At 30.9% G+C, this 20,173-nt stretch overlaps 1 protein-coding gene across 1 annotated transcript in view; it reads left to right on the top strand.

Annotated features, from left to right (window-relative positions):
- The window catches only part of LOC139500295 (uncharacterized), a 107,912-nt gene that overhangs the window by 33,919 nt on the left and 53,820 nt on the right, over positions 1 to 20,173 (top strand). The window contains exons 21-44 of the mRNA XM_071289038.1: positions 309 to 379; positions 1,269 to 1,426; positions 1,870 to 2,036; positions 4,247 to 4,409; positions 4,955 to 5,119; positions 5,720 to 5,893; positions 6,317 to 6,467; positions 6,961 to 7,101; positions 7,738 to 7,889; positions 8,496 to 8,634; positions 9,245 to 9,460; positions 10,275 to 10,341; positions 10,723 to 10,886; positions 11,819 to 11,946; positions 13,307 to 13,454; positions 13,954 to 14,205; positions 15,640 to 15,682; positions 15,995 to 16,149; positions 16,439 to 16,530; positions 16,875 to 16,917; positions 17,453 to 17,689; positions 18,063 to 18,117; positions 18,681 to 18,844; positions 19,895 to 20,068. Of these exons, the coding sequence (XP_071145139.1) occupies positions 309 to 379; positions 1,269 to 1,426; positions 1,870 to 2,036; positions 4,247 to 4,409; positions 4,955 to 5,119; positions 5,720 to 5,893; positions 6,317 to 6,467; positions 6,961 to 7,101; positions 7,738 to 7,889; positions 8,496 to 8,634; positions 9,245 to 9,460; positions 10,275 to 10,341; positions 10,723 to 10,886; positions 11,819 to 11,946; positions 13,307 to 13,454; positions 13,954 to 14,205; positions 15,640 to 15,682; positions 15,995 to 16,149; positions 16,439 to 16,530; positions 16,875 to 16,917; positions 17,453 to 17,689; positions 18,063 to 18,117; positions 18,681 to 18,844; positions 19,895 to 20,068 (3,419 nt within the window). The remainder of the gene's footprint in view (positions 1 to 308; positions 380 to 1,268; positions 1,427 to 1,869; positions 2,037 to 4,246; positions 4,410 to 4,954; positions 5,120 to 5,719; positions 5,894 to 6,316; positions 6,468 to 6,960; positions 7,102 to 7,737; positions 7,890 to 8,495; positions 8,635 to 9,244; positions 9,461 to 10,274; positions 10,342 to 10,722; positions 10,887 to 11,818; positions 11,947 to 13,306; positions 13,455 to 13,953; positions 14,206 to 15,639; positions 15,683 to 15,994; positions 16,150 to 16,438; positions 16,531 to 16,874; positions 16,918 to 17,452; positions 17,690 to 18,062; positions 18,118 to 18,680; positions 18,845 to 19,894; positions 20,069 to 20,173) is intronic.

Consider the following 20,173-nt stretch of genomic DNA (forward strand, 5'->3'; position numbering starts at 1 on the left):
TATAACATAATAACAAAAAGTAACACTTGTAGAAATGGATATATGTTGTCGCTATTTTATAAATTTTCCTTTCCAGCACAGTAGAGTAATATGAAAAATTATTGCTAGAAACTAAGGGCGCACATGCTATTGTCAATTAAATTAACAATGTCTTCATAGGTAACCTAGTGATAAACAGATTATCATTGGTCATCTCAACTAGATATACCTGTAACTCAAACAAGAAATGACAAACGAGTAGGAGCATTTTGAGATGGTTAAATTCAAATCATTTTTATTATAAATTCTGTATGAATTGAACATTTCAGGATTTATATGTCAGTGATGAACTTAATTGAGACCAAAGATAAGATACAAGAAGCACTTTCTAGTCTAAAAGGTTAGTATGCTTGCAGTTTTTAACAAGTCCAGTTTGAAGGACACAATGTTATCATATTTGGATATGTGTTATTCCAATTTTCTTTGATTAAAGTTATAGGGAAAAAACTGTCGTAAAACTTTAAAAAAAAATATTTGTGGCTAAAATAATAATAATTGTATAAATAAACCAATTTTTCAAGACGTTTCGGCCATTGGCCTTTTTCAGTTCTAAATAAAGAACTGAAGAAGGCCAATGACCGAAACGTCTTGAAAATTTGGTTTATTTATACAATTATAAAAAGTGTGTTCCCTATTGGAATTTTGAAAACAAGGATAAAATAATAATAAAAATGCTATTTTTTTTTAGAATACTATATCTCTGTTTTATTTTTTAATTCAAGTGCAATGTTTCTGAAAGAAAAAAAAGTATATAGATTGTTAGTTACAATGATACATTTTCCATTTTTCCTTGCAGGAACTATTATTTTGTTACTATTTTCAGGCTTTTAAAAAACTAATGTTGAGAAAAGTACATTTTTATGCCCCACCTACGATAGTAGAGGGGCATTATGTTTTCTGGTCTGTGCGTCCGTACGTCCATCCTTCCGTCCATTCGTTCAGGTTAAAGTTTTTGGTCAAGGTAGTTTTTGATGAAGTTGAAGTCCAATCAACTTCAAACTTAGTACACATGTTCCCTATGATATGATCTAGCTAATTTAATTGCCAAATTAGAGTTTTGACCCCAATTTCACGGTCTACTGAACATAGAAAACGATAATGCGAGTGGGGCATCCGTGTACTATGGACACATTCTTGTTAACATTACTTTCTGGAGATATTTCATTTCAAAAACAATTACATTTTAGAAATGTTTTTTTCGAACAAATGAAGAAACAATTTTATTTCAGATTCCAAGTTGTATTGGCTTGACTTGACTGAAATAGATGATATAGTGGATCTGTCCGAAACAGTGATGACTACGTTTACAGCTAAAAGTAAAGCTTGGGTTAATGAAAACATTGAGGAAGACTCTGTTAGCCAATTTACCAAAGGGAAAATTTCTGTGGTAAGAGAATGTTACAATAAGAATTATCATAAACTAATATATGATTGTGGAATAATGAATCATATCAAGTATGACAACTCTCATAAAATCCATGCAATAATCAATCCTGCAACAAATTATCCTTAAATTGAACATTTGAGTGGAAGCCATAATTGAACCAAAAATGAAACAATTTGATTTAGAAGTTTAGATAAAATGATAAAAAAATAGTTGTACCTCAGTCAAGTTGAGAGAACTTACATAAATTTAATGTCTTCTATATGTTTTCATCCATATCCATGGAGCGATTGACTATGATATATATAACTTTATGTTTGAAAAAAAAATGTCTGAGTTAAAAGTTACATAAGATTTTATCAGACTGTGTACTGTGTCATAATTAAGAATTTTACATGTATATTGCAGTCTACACTTAATATGTATATCTTTTTAACATTTTTTAGCGTGAAGTAAGACAGAATGTTGTGGATGAAGTTAAGGCAACAGTAAATGAGTTGGTATCATCCTTGCAAGGTCTTACTGGTTTTGCGAACTCCTTCTTAAACAAGTACAGGGAGTTCTTCTCCTTAGTGAAATCTATCAAAGAAGCATATGCCATCTTAAAAGAAGGGTAACAATAATTTTTATATGACCGCAAAAATTTTAATTTTTCGTCGTATATTGCTATCACGTTGGCGTCGTCGTCCTGCGTTGTCTTGCGTCGTCGTCGTCGTCGTCTGAATACTTTTAGTTTTCGCACTGTAACTTTAGTAAAAGTGAATAGAAATCTATGAAATTTTAACACAAGGTTTATAACCACAAAAGGAAGGTTGGGATTGATTTTGGGAGTTTTGGTCCCAAAATTTTAGGAATTAGGGGCCAAAAAGGGCCCAAATAAGCATTTTTTTGGTTTTCGCACTATAACTTTAGTTTAAGTAAATAGAAATCTATGAAATTTTTACACAAGGTTTATGACCACAAAAGAAGGTTGGGATTGATTTTGGGAGTTTTAGTTCAAACAGTTTAGGAATTAGGGGCCAAAAAAGGGCCCAAATAAGCATTATTCTTGGTTTTCGCACAATAACTTTAGTATAAGTAAATAGAAATCAATGAAATTTTAACACAAGGTTTATGACCACAAAAGGAAGGTTGGGATTGATTTTGGGAGTTGAGGTCTGAACAGTTTAGGAATTAGGGGCAAAAAAGGGGCCCAAGTAAGCATTATTCTTGGTTTTCGCACCATAACTTTAGTATAAGTAAATAGAAATCTTTGAAATTTAAAGACAAGGTTTATGACCATAAAAGGAAGGTTGGGTTTGATTTTGGGAGTTCTGGTCCCAACAGGTTTTTAGGAATAAGGGGCCCAAAGGGTCCAAAATTGAACTTTGTTTGATTTCATCAAAAATTGAATAATTGGGGTTCTTTGATATGCCGGATCTAACTGTGTATGTAGATTCTTAATTTTTAGTCCCGTTTTCAAATTGGTCTACATTAAATACCAAAGGGTCCAAAATTAAACTAAGTTTGATTTTAATAAAAATTGAATTCTTTGGCTTTTTTGATATGCTGAATTTAATCATGTACTTAGATTTTTGATTATGGGCCCAGTTTTCAAGTTGGTTCAAATCAGGATCCAAAATTATTATATTAAGTATTGTGCAATAGCAAGAAATTTTCAATTGCACAGTGTTCAGCAATAGCAAGAAATCTTCAATTGCACAGTATTGTGCAATAGCAAAAAATGTTCAATTGCACAGTATTGTGCAATAGCAAGAAATCTTCAATTGCACAGTATTGTGCAATAGCAAATATTTTCAATTGCACAGTATTGCGCAATAGCAAGAAATATCTAATTGCACAATATTGTGCAATAGCAAGAAATTTTCAATTGATTGGAGTTATCTTTCTTTGTCCAGAATAGTAGTTGAATCAACTTAAATCATTGTTTTATACAATGCACAATGTATATTCACTTTTACTACCAACTGATAAATTAAAACACTCTTTACCATTCAGTGATAACAAGCACTTTTTGTTACATTTTAATATTTTATGATGTATTTAAATGAGTAGTTATTGTTGCAAACTCCATTAAAAATTTGAATTGAGATCAGTTTTGAAAAAAGGGAAAGGGGGATGTGAAAAAAAAATGGTGGGGGGGTTTTAATTTTTCTCATTTCAGATTTCATAAAAAAAAAGAAAATTTCTTCAAACATTTTTTTGAGAGGATTAATATTCAACAGCATAGTGATTGCTCAAAGACAAAAAAATTATTTTAAGTTCATTAGACCACATTCATTCTGTGTCCAAAACCTATGCTGTGTCAACTATTTAATCACAATCCAAATTTAGAGCTGAATCCAGCTTGAATGTTGTGTCCATACTTGCCCCAACCGTTCAGGGTTCAACCTATGCGGTCGTATAAAGCTGCGCCCTGCGGAGCATCTGGTTATATCTTATCTTTTCAATATGTCTCTTCATTACTTTATAAAATTTATTGAACGCAAAAAAACAATATTTTTTCTTAACTCATTGAAAGAAAAATCTAATTAGTTTTGTTATAGTTTTTATAGATTCAATATAGAAATTAGAAGATGTGGTATGATTGCCAATGAGACAACTCTCCAACAGAGACAAAATAACAATGAAGGTTAGCAAAGATAGGTTACCTTACGGCCTTTAACAATGAGCAAAACCCATACTGTTGATCAATGTTTAGTGGCATTTCCTATTATTTTTCTTAGATCGAAAATTTTCGTACGACAAGAGGGCAAATCAAAACCCTTGACTAATTACCCATTTACACATTTTATGCTTTAAAAAATATTTGAATTTTTGAAGGTATGAGAAAGCAACATCTACAATTGCTTCAATCTTTGGTCCTGGAGCACATCCAAGCTTTCCTAATGTCACACGCTTGAAGGGATCTGGATGTGACTATGATGGCTTCTACCCTGCTGGTGAAGGAGGAGGAGTAGACTTAGAAGTTGAACCAGGAGCAATTGTTAGTATTCCTATAAAGTTACACTATTACAACAAAAGAAAAATCACGAAAATGCTGAACTCTGAGGAAAATTCAAAACAAAAGTCCCTTATCAAATGGCAAAAACAAAAGCTCAAACACATAAAACAAATTAATAACAAATGTCAAATTCCTGATTTAGTACAGGTATTTTCCTATGTATGCCAACAATCAAAAAAAAAAAAAAAAAAGGGCTAAAAAAAGAGGGACGAAATATACCAGAAGGACAGTTAAACTCATAGATTGAAATAAACTAACATTATGCCATGGTTAAAAATAAAAAGACAAACAGACAAATAATTGTACAGAAGACACAACATAGAAAACTAAAGACTAGACAACACGAACCCCACTACAAACTTTGGGTGATCTCAGGTGCTCAGAAAGGGTAGGCAGATCCTGCTCCACACAAGGCACCCGTCATGCTAAGTATTACAAGTAGCCTTTAATCAACTTTGATCAAGGCAAAATTTATTTTTTATTGATGTAAAATGTTATTGAAATTGAAATGTTTGTTACTTTTACAGGTCATAGCCCCATTTTCAGGATTAGCAAGACGTTCTGAAAATGAAAATGAGGTGATAATTAAAGCTTCTGGTGGATTTGTCAGAGATATTGATATAGTTGTAAAGAATATTAAACCAAACAGTAACATTCTACATCCTGATGATGAATTATATATTGAACAAAGAGTATGTTTTTTTATACCCCACCTAGGGACATTATGTTTTTTGTTTTGTACCTCCGTTCATTTGTTTTTGGTCAAGGTAGTTTTTGATGTAGTGAAAGTCCCTATATATGATAAGATCTTTCTAATTTTAATATTAAATTAGAATTTTGACCCCAACCACATTCCATTGAACATAGAAATGAGATTGAGAGTGAGGCCTGGCATCCATGTATTATGGACACATAATTGTTTTATCATATATCTAGAGTGGTATGCTGTCATATTGTTACAAGTGATAAAACTGATTTGAGATCCAGTAGCTAGACTCAGCTCTGGATGGAATTCCTCCCAAATTATTAATACTATATAAAGGTTATTAAATTGGATAATGTTTATTTCAGTTTTTGTGCATTGTGAGCTATAGTATTTGAAATCCTCCAATGAATTGCATTAGGGGTAAAATTTGTTCTTTTTCTAGGGGCCTCAACACCAACATTGCTAAAATAATGGCAATTAATATTGATAAAAAGTAACAAATTTGATGGAAATTTAAAGATGAATAATTGTGTACACCATTTACATAGTGGATTGCTTTTAAGTGTCATTTTCTTGAAAACTTCAGGTTGCAGCAGGAGAACCCATTGGACTGGCAACTCAATCAGCATGTGAAAATCATATAAAAGTGGTTTTCATCAAGGATGGAGGATCAGTAGACCCTACAGGATTTATGACAAAGAGAGGAGTGGAACTTCAGCCTTGGATTCAGAAATGTGATGATTTTAGATTTGTTTACAGGGTAAGCTTGTTGTGGTCATGACATTTAACCTCAAGTTCAATTTCTCTTATTCAAGAACAATGAGTAAGTATGCAGTTTGAAAATTAACATTCTCTATCAGTCTGTAGGTTATATATTTACATATCTTACTATAACTCAATTGGCTTTAAAGATTTTCATATTTTTTTAAGTGGATAAACGAAGCATCATTTTAATTTGAAGTTTTTTGGATTCAATAGTCACAGATTTTAGAACATAAAGTGTAAATTAACTTGTACTATGGGGTAAGGGCTTTGCTCATTGTTGAAGGCCGTACAGTGACCTATAGTTGTTAATGTCTGTGTCATTTTGGTCTTTTGTGGATAGTTGTCTCATTGGCAATCATACCACATCTTCTTTTTTATATTGTACAATATATGAAGTTTATTTTTTTTTTAATTTTAGGGATTTACTATTAAAGCAGGTTCAGTCGTTGGTTCAATTGGAAAATTACTGAGAGACAAGACTCCTCAATTGTTCAACAAAAATGCTGTAAAAGAAACCATGCCAAAGTTAAGTGGTGAGCCTCCTGGTACAGATGTTAAACAAATCAAAGGTATGTTAATCTTTTTTATATTTTTCAGTCTTTGAGGACGATTTGATATGAATACACTACAGATTATTCTGAAATTTCACGAAACAGTAAAAAGACTATTACATGAGTCATTATATTTGATTTCCAGATTATTGAGTTCAAATTGAACAATTTTATGTTGATTCTATGAAAAATCATTCTTTTAAAGAAAAAGTTTTAGAAACTGATAACTTTTTTTATGGACATTATTTTTGAGTTGATCAATGTTGCATTTATCATGATGATCTTTTAGCACAACCCAGACTCAACACTGGTTTTGTGCATTAAATTATTTTTAGCTTTTTGGAACCTTTGGTCCTTTGGTTATTTTGAAAATTTTGCTAGTTTTCCAGTTCATTTATCAGGTAACAGTCATTTCAAATCTAAAAGTTTGTTCATTGTTTTCATCATAATTTGTATGCTTTGTATATTATTTCATTTGCCATAATAAAGAAAGTTTTTTTCTTATTTTCAGATGATAGTAAAAGTTATTATGGAAAACTAGCAGAAAAATTTCCAAAATCAAAAGGAGATGACTGGTCAAAAGAATTTGATTGGTCGGGTGGTAATGGTGTATCAAGTGGAGGTTCAGGATCTGGTGGATTTAATATAAAAGGTAAAGAATTAATTAAATCAAATAAAGTATTAATAAAAAAAACTCAAGAAAGATTTTATTCACCAAGTTAAGATACTTGTGATTCTTAATTAAATGTGGCTGCAAGCAGCAAATTTTCAAGCAGAAACTATTTATGAATCATGGAGTACAAAGTAAGCTTTGCTATATAGATTAGACTGCTGGTTTTCCCGTTTGAATGGTTTAACACTAGTAATTTTGGGGCCCTTTATAGCTTGTTGTTCGGTGTGAGCCAAGGCTCCCTGTTGAAGGCCATACATTGACCTATAATGATTTACTTTTATAAATTGTTATTTGGATTGAGACTTGTCTCATTGGCACTCACATCCTATATCTATTTGCTACTGTTTTATCTGGAAACAGATGGTTTTCAAAAATCATAAAGTAATGACATCAGTTCCTGACACATATATCTTTCCACGATGTGGTAAAAGAATTAAATCATCAAGATTTTTGCATCTTGATTGATAAAAAAAAAGCAAGTTTTTAAAAATAAAAGAGTATTTTATAAAGATAATTGCAGTATATCATATTTAAGCAACACGTCTGACATTGCATTTTATTTAGCCACAGTGAAGTTCAATTTAAGTTATCTTTTGTTATACTATTTATTTGTAGATGCATTCAGTGTTTTACTGAAGAAAGCTGACAGTTTTATGAAAAAGTTCTCGTTAAAAAAGATAAAGCTAGGATCAATTATTAATTTTTTTGACAAGCTTGGAATGCATGAATCAAAAGAAAAGTTGGCAGATGTTATTAAGACATTCAAGGTAAAGTATTAATAAAATTCAGAACGGAAATGAGGAATATGTCAAAGAAACAACAACCCATTGAAAGAGCTGAAAACAGCAAAAGGCCACCAAATTTTATATGATGAACACTTCTTTCAAATGATTACACCTATAATTTAGATACATTATATGTTTGCTTCTTGCTGCAGTAGAAATATTCCATTGTAATGTATTCTTCCTTTGTCCTATGCATTTGTAACTTTTTCACCTTATCTACATCAGACTTGGGGTAATTGTAATTGTAATCGTTAATCAGCTGTAATTGATTACAATTTTTCAAGTAATCAGTGTAATCATTAATCAGCCAAAAATCTGATTACATGTAATTTAATTTAATCAATTACTTTTCAAAATACCCTGTAATCATGATTACTTTTTGATTACATTCTGATTACAATGAAAAAAATCTAAAATTGTGTTTTGAACCTCTTTGTTCATATTTGATAAATTTTTAACATACTAAAATGGATTAATCTCATGTACTACTAAGCATACCTCTTACTTTCATCCAGAACATCATTACATTGTTAAATGTTTGAGATTCTTTTATCCAAGGTTAACATAATGTTTTGATTTTTTCTACAGAGATTAATAGATAATAAGCCTTGTTTCAACCCTATGCAAGCCACTGATGATGAATTGGACCAGGAATTATTAGAACGAGGACAAAAGACAGGTGGAAGTAGAGATCAGATGATTAAAAGACTTCTTACAAATAGCAATAGTATGTTTTTGTAATATTTTGCCCTACCTAATTGCTTACTCCATATACATACTGTTCCTCCTAAAACAAAAAAATGTCTAAAAATTTAATAGCATACTAAAACCTATTATAAAATATATTAACAAATGAAAAATATAATAAGCAACAAATATTTTAGGATAACAAGTATCCTTTATTATTGTCAGTAACCAAATACATTTTTTTTAATGCCCCAATTATGGGTATTATGTTTTCAGGTCTGTGGGTCTGTCAGTTCGTCCATTTGTCTGTCGGTTCGTCTGTCTGTCTACCCCGCATCAGGTTAAAGTTTTTGGTCAAGGTAGTTTTTGATGAAGTTGAAGTCCAATCAACTTTAAACTTAGTACACATGTTCCGTATGATATGATCTTTCTAATTTTAATGCCAAATTAGAGATTTTTCCCCATTTTCAAGGTCCATTGAACATAGAAAATGATAGTGCTGATGGGGCATCCACGTACTATATATATGGACACATTCTTGTTTTTTTTATGTCTCCCAAATCCCAATACAATTTTCATTTATGTGTCTAGCGCTACAATCAATTCTTTATGTGAATTAAATTATGTGAAATGTTAATTTTTATTTTCAGGATGTCCACTTCTATCAGCCTTGCTCCCGTCAGATGTGTATTGTACTATTGATTCTATGTGTTTGGGTATAGAATGCTGCATTAACGTCAAACTGTTTATGTTCCTCCGATCTGTCAAAGTATATGCTAGACTTGATCCTGACAAGATGGACTTTCATTTTGGAATTGATGATTTCAAGAAAACAATTTCATTTGGAAGGGGATCATTGAGTGATGGTAATAGTTGTTTAAGTTTGTTTAGATACAGTTCAAAAATTGGACAGTAAGTGAAACAAAAGATTGGATCTATTTGTAATGATTGAAGTTTTTAACGATCCTTGAATGGCTATATATACAGCCCTCGCATGGTCAATATTTATGAAAATGTTTTAGCTTATTAAAAGTTTTTTTTGCCCCACCTACGATAGTAGAGGGGCATTATGTTTTCTGGTCTGTGGGTCTGTTCGTGCATCCGTCCGTGCGTCTGTCTGTTTGTTCGTGCTGCTTCAGGTTAAAAATTTTTATGAAGTTGAAGTCCAATTAACTTGAAACTTAGTACACATGTTCCCTATGATATGATCTTTCTAACTTTAATACCAAATTAGAGTTTTTACCCAACTTTCACGGTCCACGGAACATAGAAAATTATAGTGCGAGTGGGGCATCTATGTACTTGGGACACATTCTTGTTCAATCCTATCTCTTTAACCCATACATCTGTTTTTGCAAATTTTTGCAACCTCTGTGCACAATTTGAATGATTAAACCTATTGTTATGTTTTAAAATCAGTACTGTTCGATGATACAGCTGGGTTCATATGTGTGAATGAGATAGCACCCCAATGACACAAAAAAAAAAAAAAAAATTCAAGAAGGGACATCTTATCATTAATACATGGTCTTCAACATTAGACATTGTATGTCCAGAATTCTATAAACTATGTTCAGCTATAAATCATCCTGAGTCTTCAAAGTAGTTTAAAAATATTTCATACAAATGCTGTCTATATTCCTGTTCCAGTCTTACACTATAAAATCTTATATATTTCAGGTGTTAAGGAAAATATAGATACTGGTATTGAAATCAATGTTGCTGGTGGGTTCAAAATTATTCTTAGGTAAATATGATAATGAACCAATTAATCTTCAGCTCATCATTGGTTATCCAACATTATAATACTAACTAAAGATGTGTAATAATTATATTGTGTTTAATACCAAAGGTTTTAAAGAGGTGAGACTCTGATAAAGTATTTGTTGTTATTGGGGGTTGTACAATACTTAGAGTATACCAAGTTGTAATAAATTAATTCCGTTGATATTTAAGGCTGTGTTGGAGTTTTTACTTTTCTGTTTATTAATGTGATTTGTTGCATTGCATAAATGTTTGAATTTACTGAAATGTAGTTGTTGCTTTTTTCAGTCAGAATGAGGTTTCAGAATAACTTAATGCTGGACAAAAAAAGAGAAATGATTGCTAATTGAATTTCTAATTTTAGTGTGGAGATAAGACTGGTAGATGCAGCCTTCACTTTGACTGCTGGGTTAGGATTTTGTAGTATTGATGATGTTAATAATTGTCTAGTGGATATTGACTTCCTCAAAGATGCAACAATTCCTTTCCCGTCTTTTGATGGTGGAGGAGAATTTGTTTGGCCTGAAGGTAATGTATTACTTGAAAGTATATAAAAATTGTAACATTTCAATTTTAGCTCACTGGGCCAAAAAGGTCAAGTTAGCTTTCTCATCACTTGGCATAAATTTTCTGTCGTTCTTTGTCATGGTCTGCTAACTTTTGTACAAAAACCTCCTCTTCTGAAACTACTGGACTAAGATAACCTTTGTCCACAATTATCAATGGGGTATCTAGTTAAAAAAAATGTCCAATGATTTCTGCTGCAGTCTGCCTCAAAATCTTTTTCAACTTCTGTCCAGAGACCAATATTCTGACATTTTTATTAGTGGTCCAAACAACTTACTAGTCCAAGAGAAATTTTACTAGTTTGGGGCATCAAACTATAGTGGCTAACTGTGCAAACATTGACATTGCAAAAAATAGAACATAAGGGGTATGGTGCAAGTTTTGTCTATTATTTTAAAAACTGTTCTAAAAAGATAAAATCAAATCGTGGCAGAAATATTCAAAACATATATCACTACTTATCCTCTTAACACCAAAAACTGTTACAATGACTTTTTGATAGGAGTAACTGCCCTTAAATGACCTATTTTACCACTTTTTGGTAACCAACATTTTTCTCAGGAACTTCATTATAAGGATTTTTGAAATTTGGTTTCAGGGTTTATATAAGTCAGCTATACCCTGTGATGCAATTTTAGATTTATCACTCAACAAATTCCTGTTTACCAAACACTTACAGCATTTTACACTTGACATCCAAGTTGAAAATTTTTGTCACATTTTTCTGAACAACTACATTAAAAGGATTTCTAAAATTTAGTTTCAGGGTTAATATAAGTCAGCTACACCTATGCCTCATTTCAGATTCATCACTCAATAACTTCCTTTTAAAATTATTATTTTAAGTTTACTTGAATTATTCAAATCAAGAGTATTATGCTTTTTTTCTTCAGTTGATTATAAAGATTCATTCAATACCACTGAAATGTTTGAGGTATTTAGTGAGAAAACAAAGACTTTGCTGAAAGAAGGTTTGAAAGCCACAAAAGACAAATTGATTGAACAGTTGGGTTTAGAGCAGGTACATTATTTACATTATCAGTGGGTTTAGAAGTTAATAATCAAATATAAATTGAAGACATATAAAACTGAAATGTTTACCTAACTTTTAAGGCCAGGATTTTTTAATTTGTTGGTTTATGGATCCATCGACCCGATTTTGCCGATTTCCAGAATAAAAATAAAATTGACTTTTCATGCTTTATCATTCTCGCCAACCCTAACAAATGCATTCATGGCATTATCCCTGAAAAATAATTTAAATATTCTTTTTTTATGAAATGAAATGCATTAATCACTAACAGAATTGATAACGTTTCTGTTGTGAAAAAATAAAACTTCCAGTTTACGTTTCTAAAAATAGACAAATCTATTATAACTGACTTTGAAATATTGTTTGCGCAAATAATTTTGCGGAACGAAGCCAGTGTTTAAAACCAATTATACAGTAAGTTTGTTTCCCTTAATATTTGTCATCAGTCCGTAAGATGCATCATCTCATAGAAATAGACTTGTCATAATGTGGACAGGTGGAAGTTCAAGACATCAAGTTCAAAGTACAGAATATTAACAAATCATTTGAAATTTTCTTGTTTCATAGTTAATAAAAAAAAATATCGTCCATTTGGATAAAAAACGGGAATGCATGACAACAGATTAACCCCGATATTATCGTTTTTTCAATGGACGAGTCTAGTACGTTTTTGACACATGTGTTAAAACATACTTTTGTTAACGTTTTTACATTTTTTCTTTATCAGTTTTCGTGCTTGAAGATCATTATTCAATAAGTTTTCTGGAATTGATTAAGAGCTACGCGAATCTGTTTTTCTTGTTTGTGAAATGACGATTTAATTTCGTCTTTGTCCTTGCACCCCTCTTTTTTTACGGGAAACTATTAGATTTTTATGACAGCTGAGCTATAATATTTCATCGAACTAAAATTTAAGAAATGATGACATAATAGCATAAAAAACATATTATTAGAAAGTGAAATATATATTTATTTTGCATATTTTTCTGTCTTGAAAGATATTTTTCTTTCTTTTTATTCCCAACCGACCTTTTTCATGGAGAAAATACGTAAACCAACAAGTTAAAAAATGTGGCCTAAAGGTGTCTTTTTCTTTTCTTTTTTTTTTTTGCTACTTGACATACATTGTAAAGAACTGTGTTTAGCTTCAAAATTATAGCTTCAAAATTATATGCAAAAAATCTTTTAGAAAGTTGCATTTTTAAAGCCCAGATATAAATATGAACATGAATTAATTTGAATATTTTTTTCAAGATGAAAACATATAGCATTTATTATAAATAGAAAATTCAAAGGATTATTTGTGTTACCTATTAAATAATGTCTTCATGACATTTTTTTCACTTAGATAAATGATTTCTTGACCACAACTGAACCTTGCTCTAGACCAAGTAATATGACAAATCCACAAATATTGGATGAGCTGGCTGCAAGAGGTCTTGAAGAAACTGGTACAAGAGAAGAAAATGTCCAACTATTGATTGACAATGACAGATGTAAGTGTTTTCCTGTAAAATGAAACATTCATCAGAAAAAAGACTGGATTCAGAATACATTATTTTCATTCTAGCTTTATTATTCTGATTAGGATATTTCAATAAAAGATCTTATCTGCCTGTTGTCCTATCATACATACCATGGCATTTAAAAAATGCGGGTATACTCTTTTACCTCTCTTTCTGTCCATGCCATGAATATTTTAAATGACATCTTTCTGAGGAATTACATCATAAGGATTTCTGAAATTTGGTTTCAGAGTTTATATAAGTCAACTATACTGTGTGCATGATGCGTTTTCAGATTCATCACTCAACAGCTTCTTCCACAGGTGGGCTAACGTCAGCTTTACTCTTAGACGTCATGATTCATTGATCTATTGTTGAGTTTAATATATATGTTATTTTGATCATCTGGTTTTCTGATGTGAAATTACCAACAGATAAAAACTATTCAACTTTACTTGATATATATTTAATTTATTTTTATTTTTTTTAGCTTGTGAATTTGATGGGATAACTTGGACTTTGCCAGAAATCACCAACAGTATACTACAAGATCATATGTATTACTCTGTGTCTCCTGACTGTCAGCGTATTGATGCTTGTGTTGATTTTTCTGTTGAGGTTTTTGGAGAAGTCATTACAAAAGCTTTCAATACCCATATTGAAATAGATTTTTGTAACTTTGTGTTAAGATATGGATTTGAGGGACTAGAAATGTCATTTATACTCATTAAGTATAATTGGGGTAAGTATTTTTTCTTGATATTGATGACGAAACACTATTTTGTCAGAAAAGTTAGATAAATCAATCAAACATCATCCCTTTACAGGACAAAAGTCTGTCATCTATTGGTATTGGTACTATTTATGGCCCCACAATGAAGTTGTCGGTGCCATATAGTTTTACCCTTGTCCATCCTTCCGAAATTTCGTAATTCCATAATTCCGTAATTCTGTAATTCCGTCATTCCGTCATTCCGCAACAAACCATTATACAGACTTTTTTTCTAAACGCCTTCAGATATTAGGCTGATTTTTGGTATGTGAGTTAACCATGATGAGTTACAGATCAAGTTTAAGTTTCATCCCGCTTCACTAATTTTTGCCGAAGTAACAGGCTTTGGACTTTGAGAAATTGTTGAAAATCACAATTATACAAATTTTTTTTCTAAACGTCTCCAGATATTGGGCTGATTTTTGGTATGTGAGTTAACCATGATGAGTTACAGATCTAGTTTAAGTTTCGATCCGCTCTGCTAATTTTTGCTGAAATAACGGGCTTTGGACTTAGATAAATTATTGAAAATCACAGAAAATCACAGTTATACAGATTTTTTTTTTATACGCCTCCAGATTTTAAGCTGATTTTTGATATGTGAGACTACCATCATGTTTGTGTCCACATGTGCTTACATTGAAATTGCAGATTTTTCAACTTTTGGGACGGGGCCATTCGTGTCGCTTTGACACATCTAGTTTTTAATTGTGTACATCTTACATAGTTTTCTTGTGGCTTTAAACTTCATGCATCTAATGTAAGGCTACAAAAACTGCCAAAAATAGCCTCACTTCACTGAACCTTTCATTTAAATTTAAATATGAGCCAAGGCCTAAAACTACAGTAAAAGATATTAAGCTTCCTCCTTCTTTATTAATTACCGACTGTCCAAGTGGAAAGAGACTTTAGGTCTGCACTCAGTCTATGTGTCTGTCTGTCCTTCTGTCAGTCTGGTAAATCATATTTCTTCTTTTTTCTATGGGAATAAAGATTTTGATTTGATATTTGGTATATAGTTTTATCATGACCAGTTTCAGATCAAGTTTGAATTTTGTTTCAGTCTGGTGATTTTGTGCAGAGTCATGGTTCTTGGACTTTATGCAAATAATCAGTTTTCCACACTTTTTGTCATCTTTCTTTAAGATATTGATTTGATATTTGTTATATAGTTAACACCATGACAAGTTATAGATCAAGTTAGCACCCCAAGACTAGTTATAGATTAAGTTTGCATTTTGTTCTAGTATAATGATGTTTTTAAATGGTAGGGGTCTATTTAATAGGATACATGTGCAAGCTGTATGCAATTTGACTAATATGGATTGTTTTTTTCCCTACTTTGGTATCCTGCATATAACTGAACTGTTTGATAGTATGAAATTGAACATTATCTAATTACAGGTCAAGTGGAAAGATATCAAATAACAGATGATATTCATATTTTGTAAGTATACAAATTTCTTTATTTTTGTTTAAACTTATTTTTTTTGATTACTTTATAGCCAAAATAGCCCAATAATGAGTTATTGTCATCCTTTATGCTTTCATCTTGACCTGTATTTCTTTGTCCATTCCTATATATAGCTATGTTTTGTCATTGAAGTTACTGCCTATTGCTTTTTTTAATAGGTGTATTATAATTGGTCTCATCATATCCCCTCCTTAATTGTATTCTATTAGATTTTTATCATTATAATTGGAAAATTGTATATCTAAAAAGTACAGTTTTGACAATAATTTGATGACTTGTTTACAGGGGCAGAATAGACAAAAATGATGAAAAGAAAGTGTTTGTAGTAGATTTTGGAATGAAGTTATGTATAGAAGGAAGTTGTATTCTTGATGATATGATGTTCATTCAGGATTTAGAAATTCCAATACCAATATGCAATGAAAACTTTACATGGCCTGGTTAGTATCAAAGTTAATTTACCAAAGCAGTTTACAGTATATTTTAGCATGTAAATTATTAGTTTTAATTGAGATAATTTTCATTGTTAAAAATTGCTAATCAAATAAAGCAATGGGTATTCTATAAATATAACCACTGATAAAAACTAGTTAAATCCTTGTTCTCTTGCAAAAAATGTGCGTTATTCATGAATTTTTACTTTAGAAATTTTACTTCATTTTACACATTTTCCACGCATTTTGATAAATAAATATGTATATTGAGATTTAAGCTCTCTTTAATTTTCAGGAGGGGATTCTATTTCTGATATGGTGGAGGCTATTGGTGGAAGTCTTACTGCAGGAGCTTTTAATATTATTTTAAGAAAGCTAGGAATTGAGGTTAGTATAATTACAACTTCAGTTTTACAAGGACTAAAATTATCAAGCATTTGTACACATGACAATAACTTGCTTAAGGAGTAGGAAAAAAAATTGTCAAAATAACAGCACAGTTTTTATACCCCATACAACAAAGTTCAAAAAGTATATATTTAAATTATCTGTCATCTTTTGTGTTTTTGAATTTCTTGTGTGATTTTTTTAAAATTTGTAACGGTTTTTCAATCCAAATTTTGGCATATTCAAACGACTGCTTGGAAGGGAGGAATTCTAACAGGAATTTCTTTATGTCTTGAATTATAAATAATGAAAAACTATGTACACAATTTTCACTTTAATTTTAGGATATTTTTACAGACACCTGTCAACTATTGGAATCTGGAAAAGGTAATTTTTAAATTTTGGAGGAAACTTTTAAGATATAAATACTAAACTCCATAAATTGATATATGTGTGGAATTCAATACAACAAAGTTCTGAGGGATTGGACTATTATATTATATAAACTTCAATAAATAGAGAGCAAACATGATCAGGAAGACAAGATATACTATAAGCTTAACTCTACCCTAATCATCAGTCAATTTATTATCGGAGTTATTGCTGTATAATGACATCTTTGTCATTTTCTTTGTGTTTTGTGTTTTATCCTGTATTTATAGTAGATAGATAGAAATTCAAAATAGCAATGAATTTTTAAAAAGGTTAAGTTTATGTGCTTGTCCTAAAACCATTATCTTTGAGACTTTAACTAAAAGTAAAGTAATATTAACTGTATATCTGTAAATTTAAATGAACATTTCAGCATGTGCACTCTTGTTACTAAAACAGTAATTGTCGAAAATGCAGTTGAGCAACACAGGCTCTTTGAAACTGGAGTACCATTAGTTATAAATATGAATATTAATGATTTTAATTGCAGAGTGTACCAACACCTTACAAATACCAAATTCATTGGGAGACATAGTCCAGTGTCAATTAACAGACAGTTGTTTAGGACTCAGTTGCTGCTTAGGATTGAAATTCAAGCTGCCATTTAATGGAGATGATGTTGCATACAATATTCCTTTTGGATTTAACTTAAGTCCTTGTGATTTTGAAATTGAAATAAGTTTTGGATCATACTTTCATAAGATGGTTTTACTTGAGTATGACTGGGGTAAGTAATTTCACTGCTTTCATTAGTCATTAGATTAGATTTTTTTATATGTATATATACAAGGAAATGTGAATTAGGAGATAACTGTATTGTATTTTAAGCTTGGCCTTTGTAAAACGTAGAAAATAAAACCTGTGACTTATTTAACGATTTTAACGGTATATATTAAGCTTTGAAAAAGAAGTTTCATATGATTGCCATTGTGACAACTCTCCTCAAGAGACCAAATGACACAGAAATAAACAGCTAAAGGTCACTTGTTTCTTTTTGAATTTACAGGATATTGGTATATACCTTTTGAAGAATGTATTTTAAGTATCTTGTGTATATTACTGTTTTCACTGTGAAACTTGTCATTTATATTTGAATATAGGTATAGAAAATAAGTTGGAAATAGGAAATGGGGATACTGCTCCTATTACCATAAGGTAAGATTATTTCTAACAAAGGAAAAGGTATGTATTACCATATAAAGGTTTTTTCATTGCAGAGTGGACTTTATACTGTGAAGTATTGGCTGCTTTTAAATTAAATGCATTTAGCAGGTCTCATTGTGTGTGTACTTTAGAATGTTGTTTATTGATATACAAGTAATGTTTTTATACGAGCAAAACTCGTATGGCATAGTCCGTCAAAATGGGAAACAATTGAAAAAAACAACAATTGCCTGATTTATAACTCTCAACTTGTGACAGACACACCAAGGATGTGGCAAAGCTAAAAAAAAATTGTGTGCGCTCAGCCCTCCTTGACTCCCAAGATCATAAAAAAGCACAAAAAAAACCAGTAACATATCGGCAAAGGACACAACGTACATATCATAGAGTACTTGTAGTCACAGAAAGCTAGCTGAGGGCCAATCTCAACTAATTAATAAAATCATATTTTTCAAAACTTAAAAGCAGTACTAGTCTATATTTCCTACAATTAACTGAAAAAAAGATTTTAATGAAATTTACAAGCTTCATTTATTTTATTGATATATTTAAAGATACAAAATAGGTAAACTTGAAGAAGGAAAGGGATATGTTATAGATCTAAAGATAGATATATGCATCACAATGGATGATCAAGTGTACTGCTTCCCAGAAAATGGCTTTCCAGTTTTAAACCAGCATGAAATTCCACTCTGCTCAAGAAACTTCACAGGCACAGGTATGTACATTATGATATTGTTATATAATAATCAGGTAGAACATTTAAAAAAAAATACTGCTGAGAGAGTTTACTATGGATAAATTGATACAAAGACAGAAATATAATGCAAGTTGAACATATTAGAAACATTTATAAAAAAGAAGATGTGGTATGATTGCCAATGAGGTAACTCTCCACAAGAGACCAAAATGACACAGAAATTTACAACTATAGGTCACTGTACAGCCTTCAACAATGGGCAAAGCCCATACCACATAGTCAGCTATAATTGGCCCCGAAATGACAATTTAAAACAATTCATACCAGAAAACTAACGGCCTTATTTATTTAAAAAAAATGAACGAAAAACAAATATGTAACACATAAACAAATGACAACCACTGAATTACAGGCTCCTGACTTGGGACAGGCACATACATACATAATGTGGCAGGGTTAAACATGTTAGCAGGATCCTTTATCTATGCAGTATTTTCATATGCCTAGATTCAGGATGTTGTGGACAAGTTAAACAATTCCTAAGCATGATTTTAAAATATTTTTTATATAGTTTGAGTTTACAGCATTTTAATTGGTACATGTATTTTCATCACTAGGAGTTATTTTTTTGGAAAATAAAATGAAAGCAATGACTGATTGGTCTTTCTAAAAAAAATGTAAAGGTCTTATTGAATGAATGCCACAGAGGAGATTAGCTACTGTATTTATTCAAAGGGACACAGTTTACCTTCCAGTGTTTTGAAAACCCTGACAAACACCACCTATTAATTTTCATGAAAAATTCTAATTTCCTTTGCATTAATTATTTTTATCATATATGGAAAAAGTTCTGCTTCGATGAATATTTTTAAGTGTATTAGTGCCAAGACTTTAAGGCAAACTGTTTGAAATATGTAGTCAAAAATTTTTAAAGTTAATATGAATGAGAGAATAAAATATGAATTTAAAAAAGAAAGAAGATAAAAAAAAAAGTGAGTTACCTGTAAGCATCAAATGAATCAAAAGAGCATCAATTTGAATATAAATATTTTTTTCATATATTTATAGATTTCTCTGTGACGAATTGGTTAGATGAAGTCAACCTTGATATCAACCAAGGATTAAAAGACGCTGCAGTAAATTTTATCCTTGAACAGTTACATCTGACTGATTTCTTCAGTGGTCCTAAATGTGATGATGAAAGAGCCCCTTATTCACCTAGTGTTCAGGGATGGAACAGTGGTAAGGTTATAATTTACATTGGTTTAAAATTTGTATGTCGGTATGGTCATAGTTTTTTTTTTGTGTCTATCTATACTAACTGTATTTAAAGCCAAACTGACAACA

The sequence above is a fragment of the Mytilus edulis genome, chromosome 13, assembly GCF_963676685.1.
Source record: "Mytilus edulis chromosome 13, xbMytEdul2.2, whole genome shotgun sequence".
Lineage (NCBI taxonomy): Eukaryota > Metazoa > Mollusca > Bivalvia > Mytilida > Mytilidae > Mytilus > Mytilus edulis.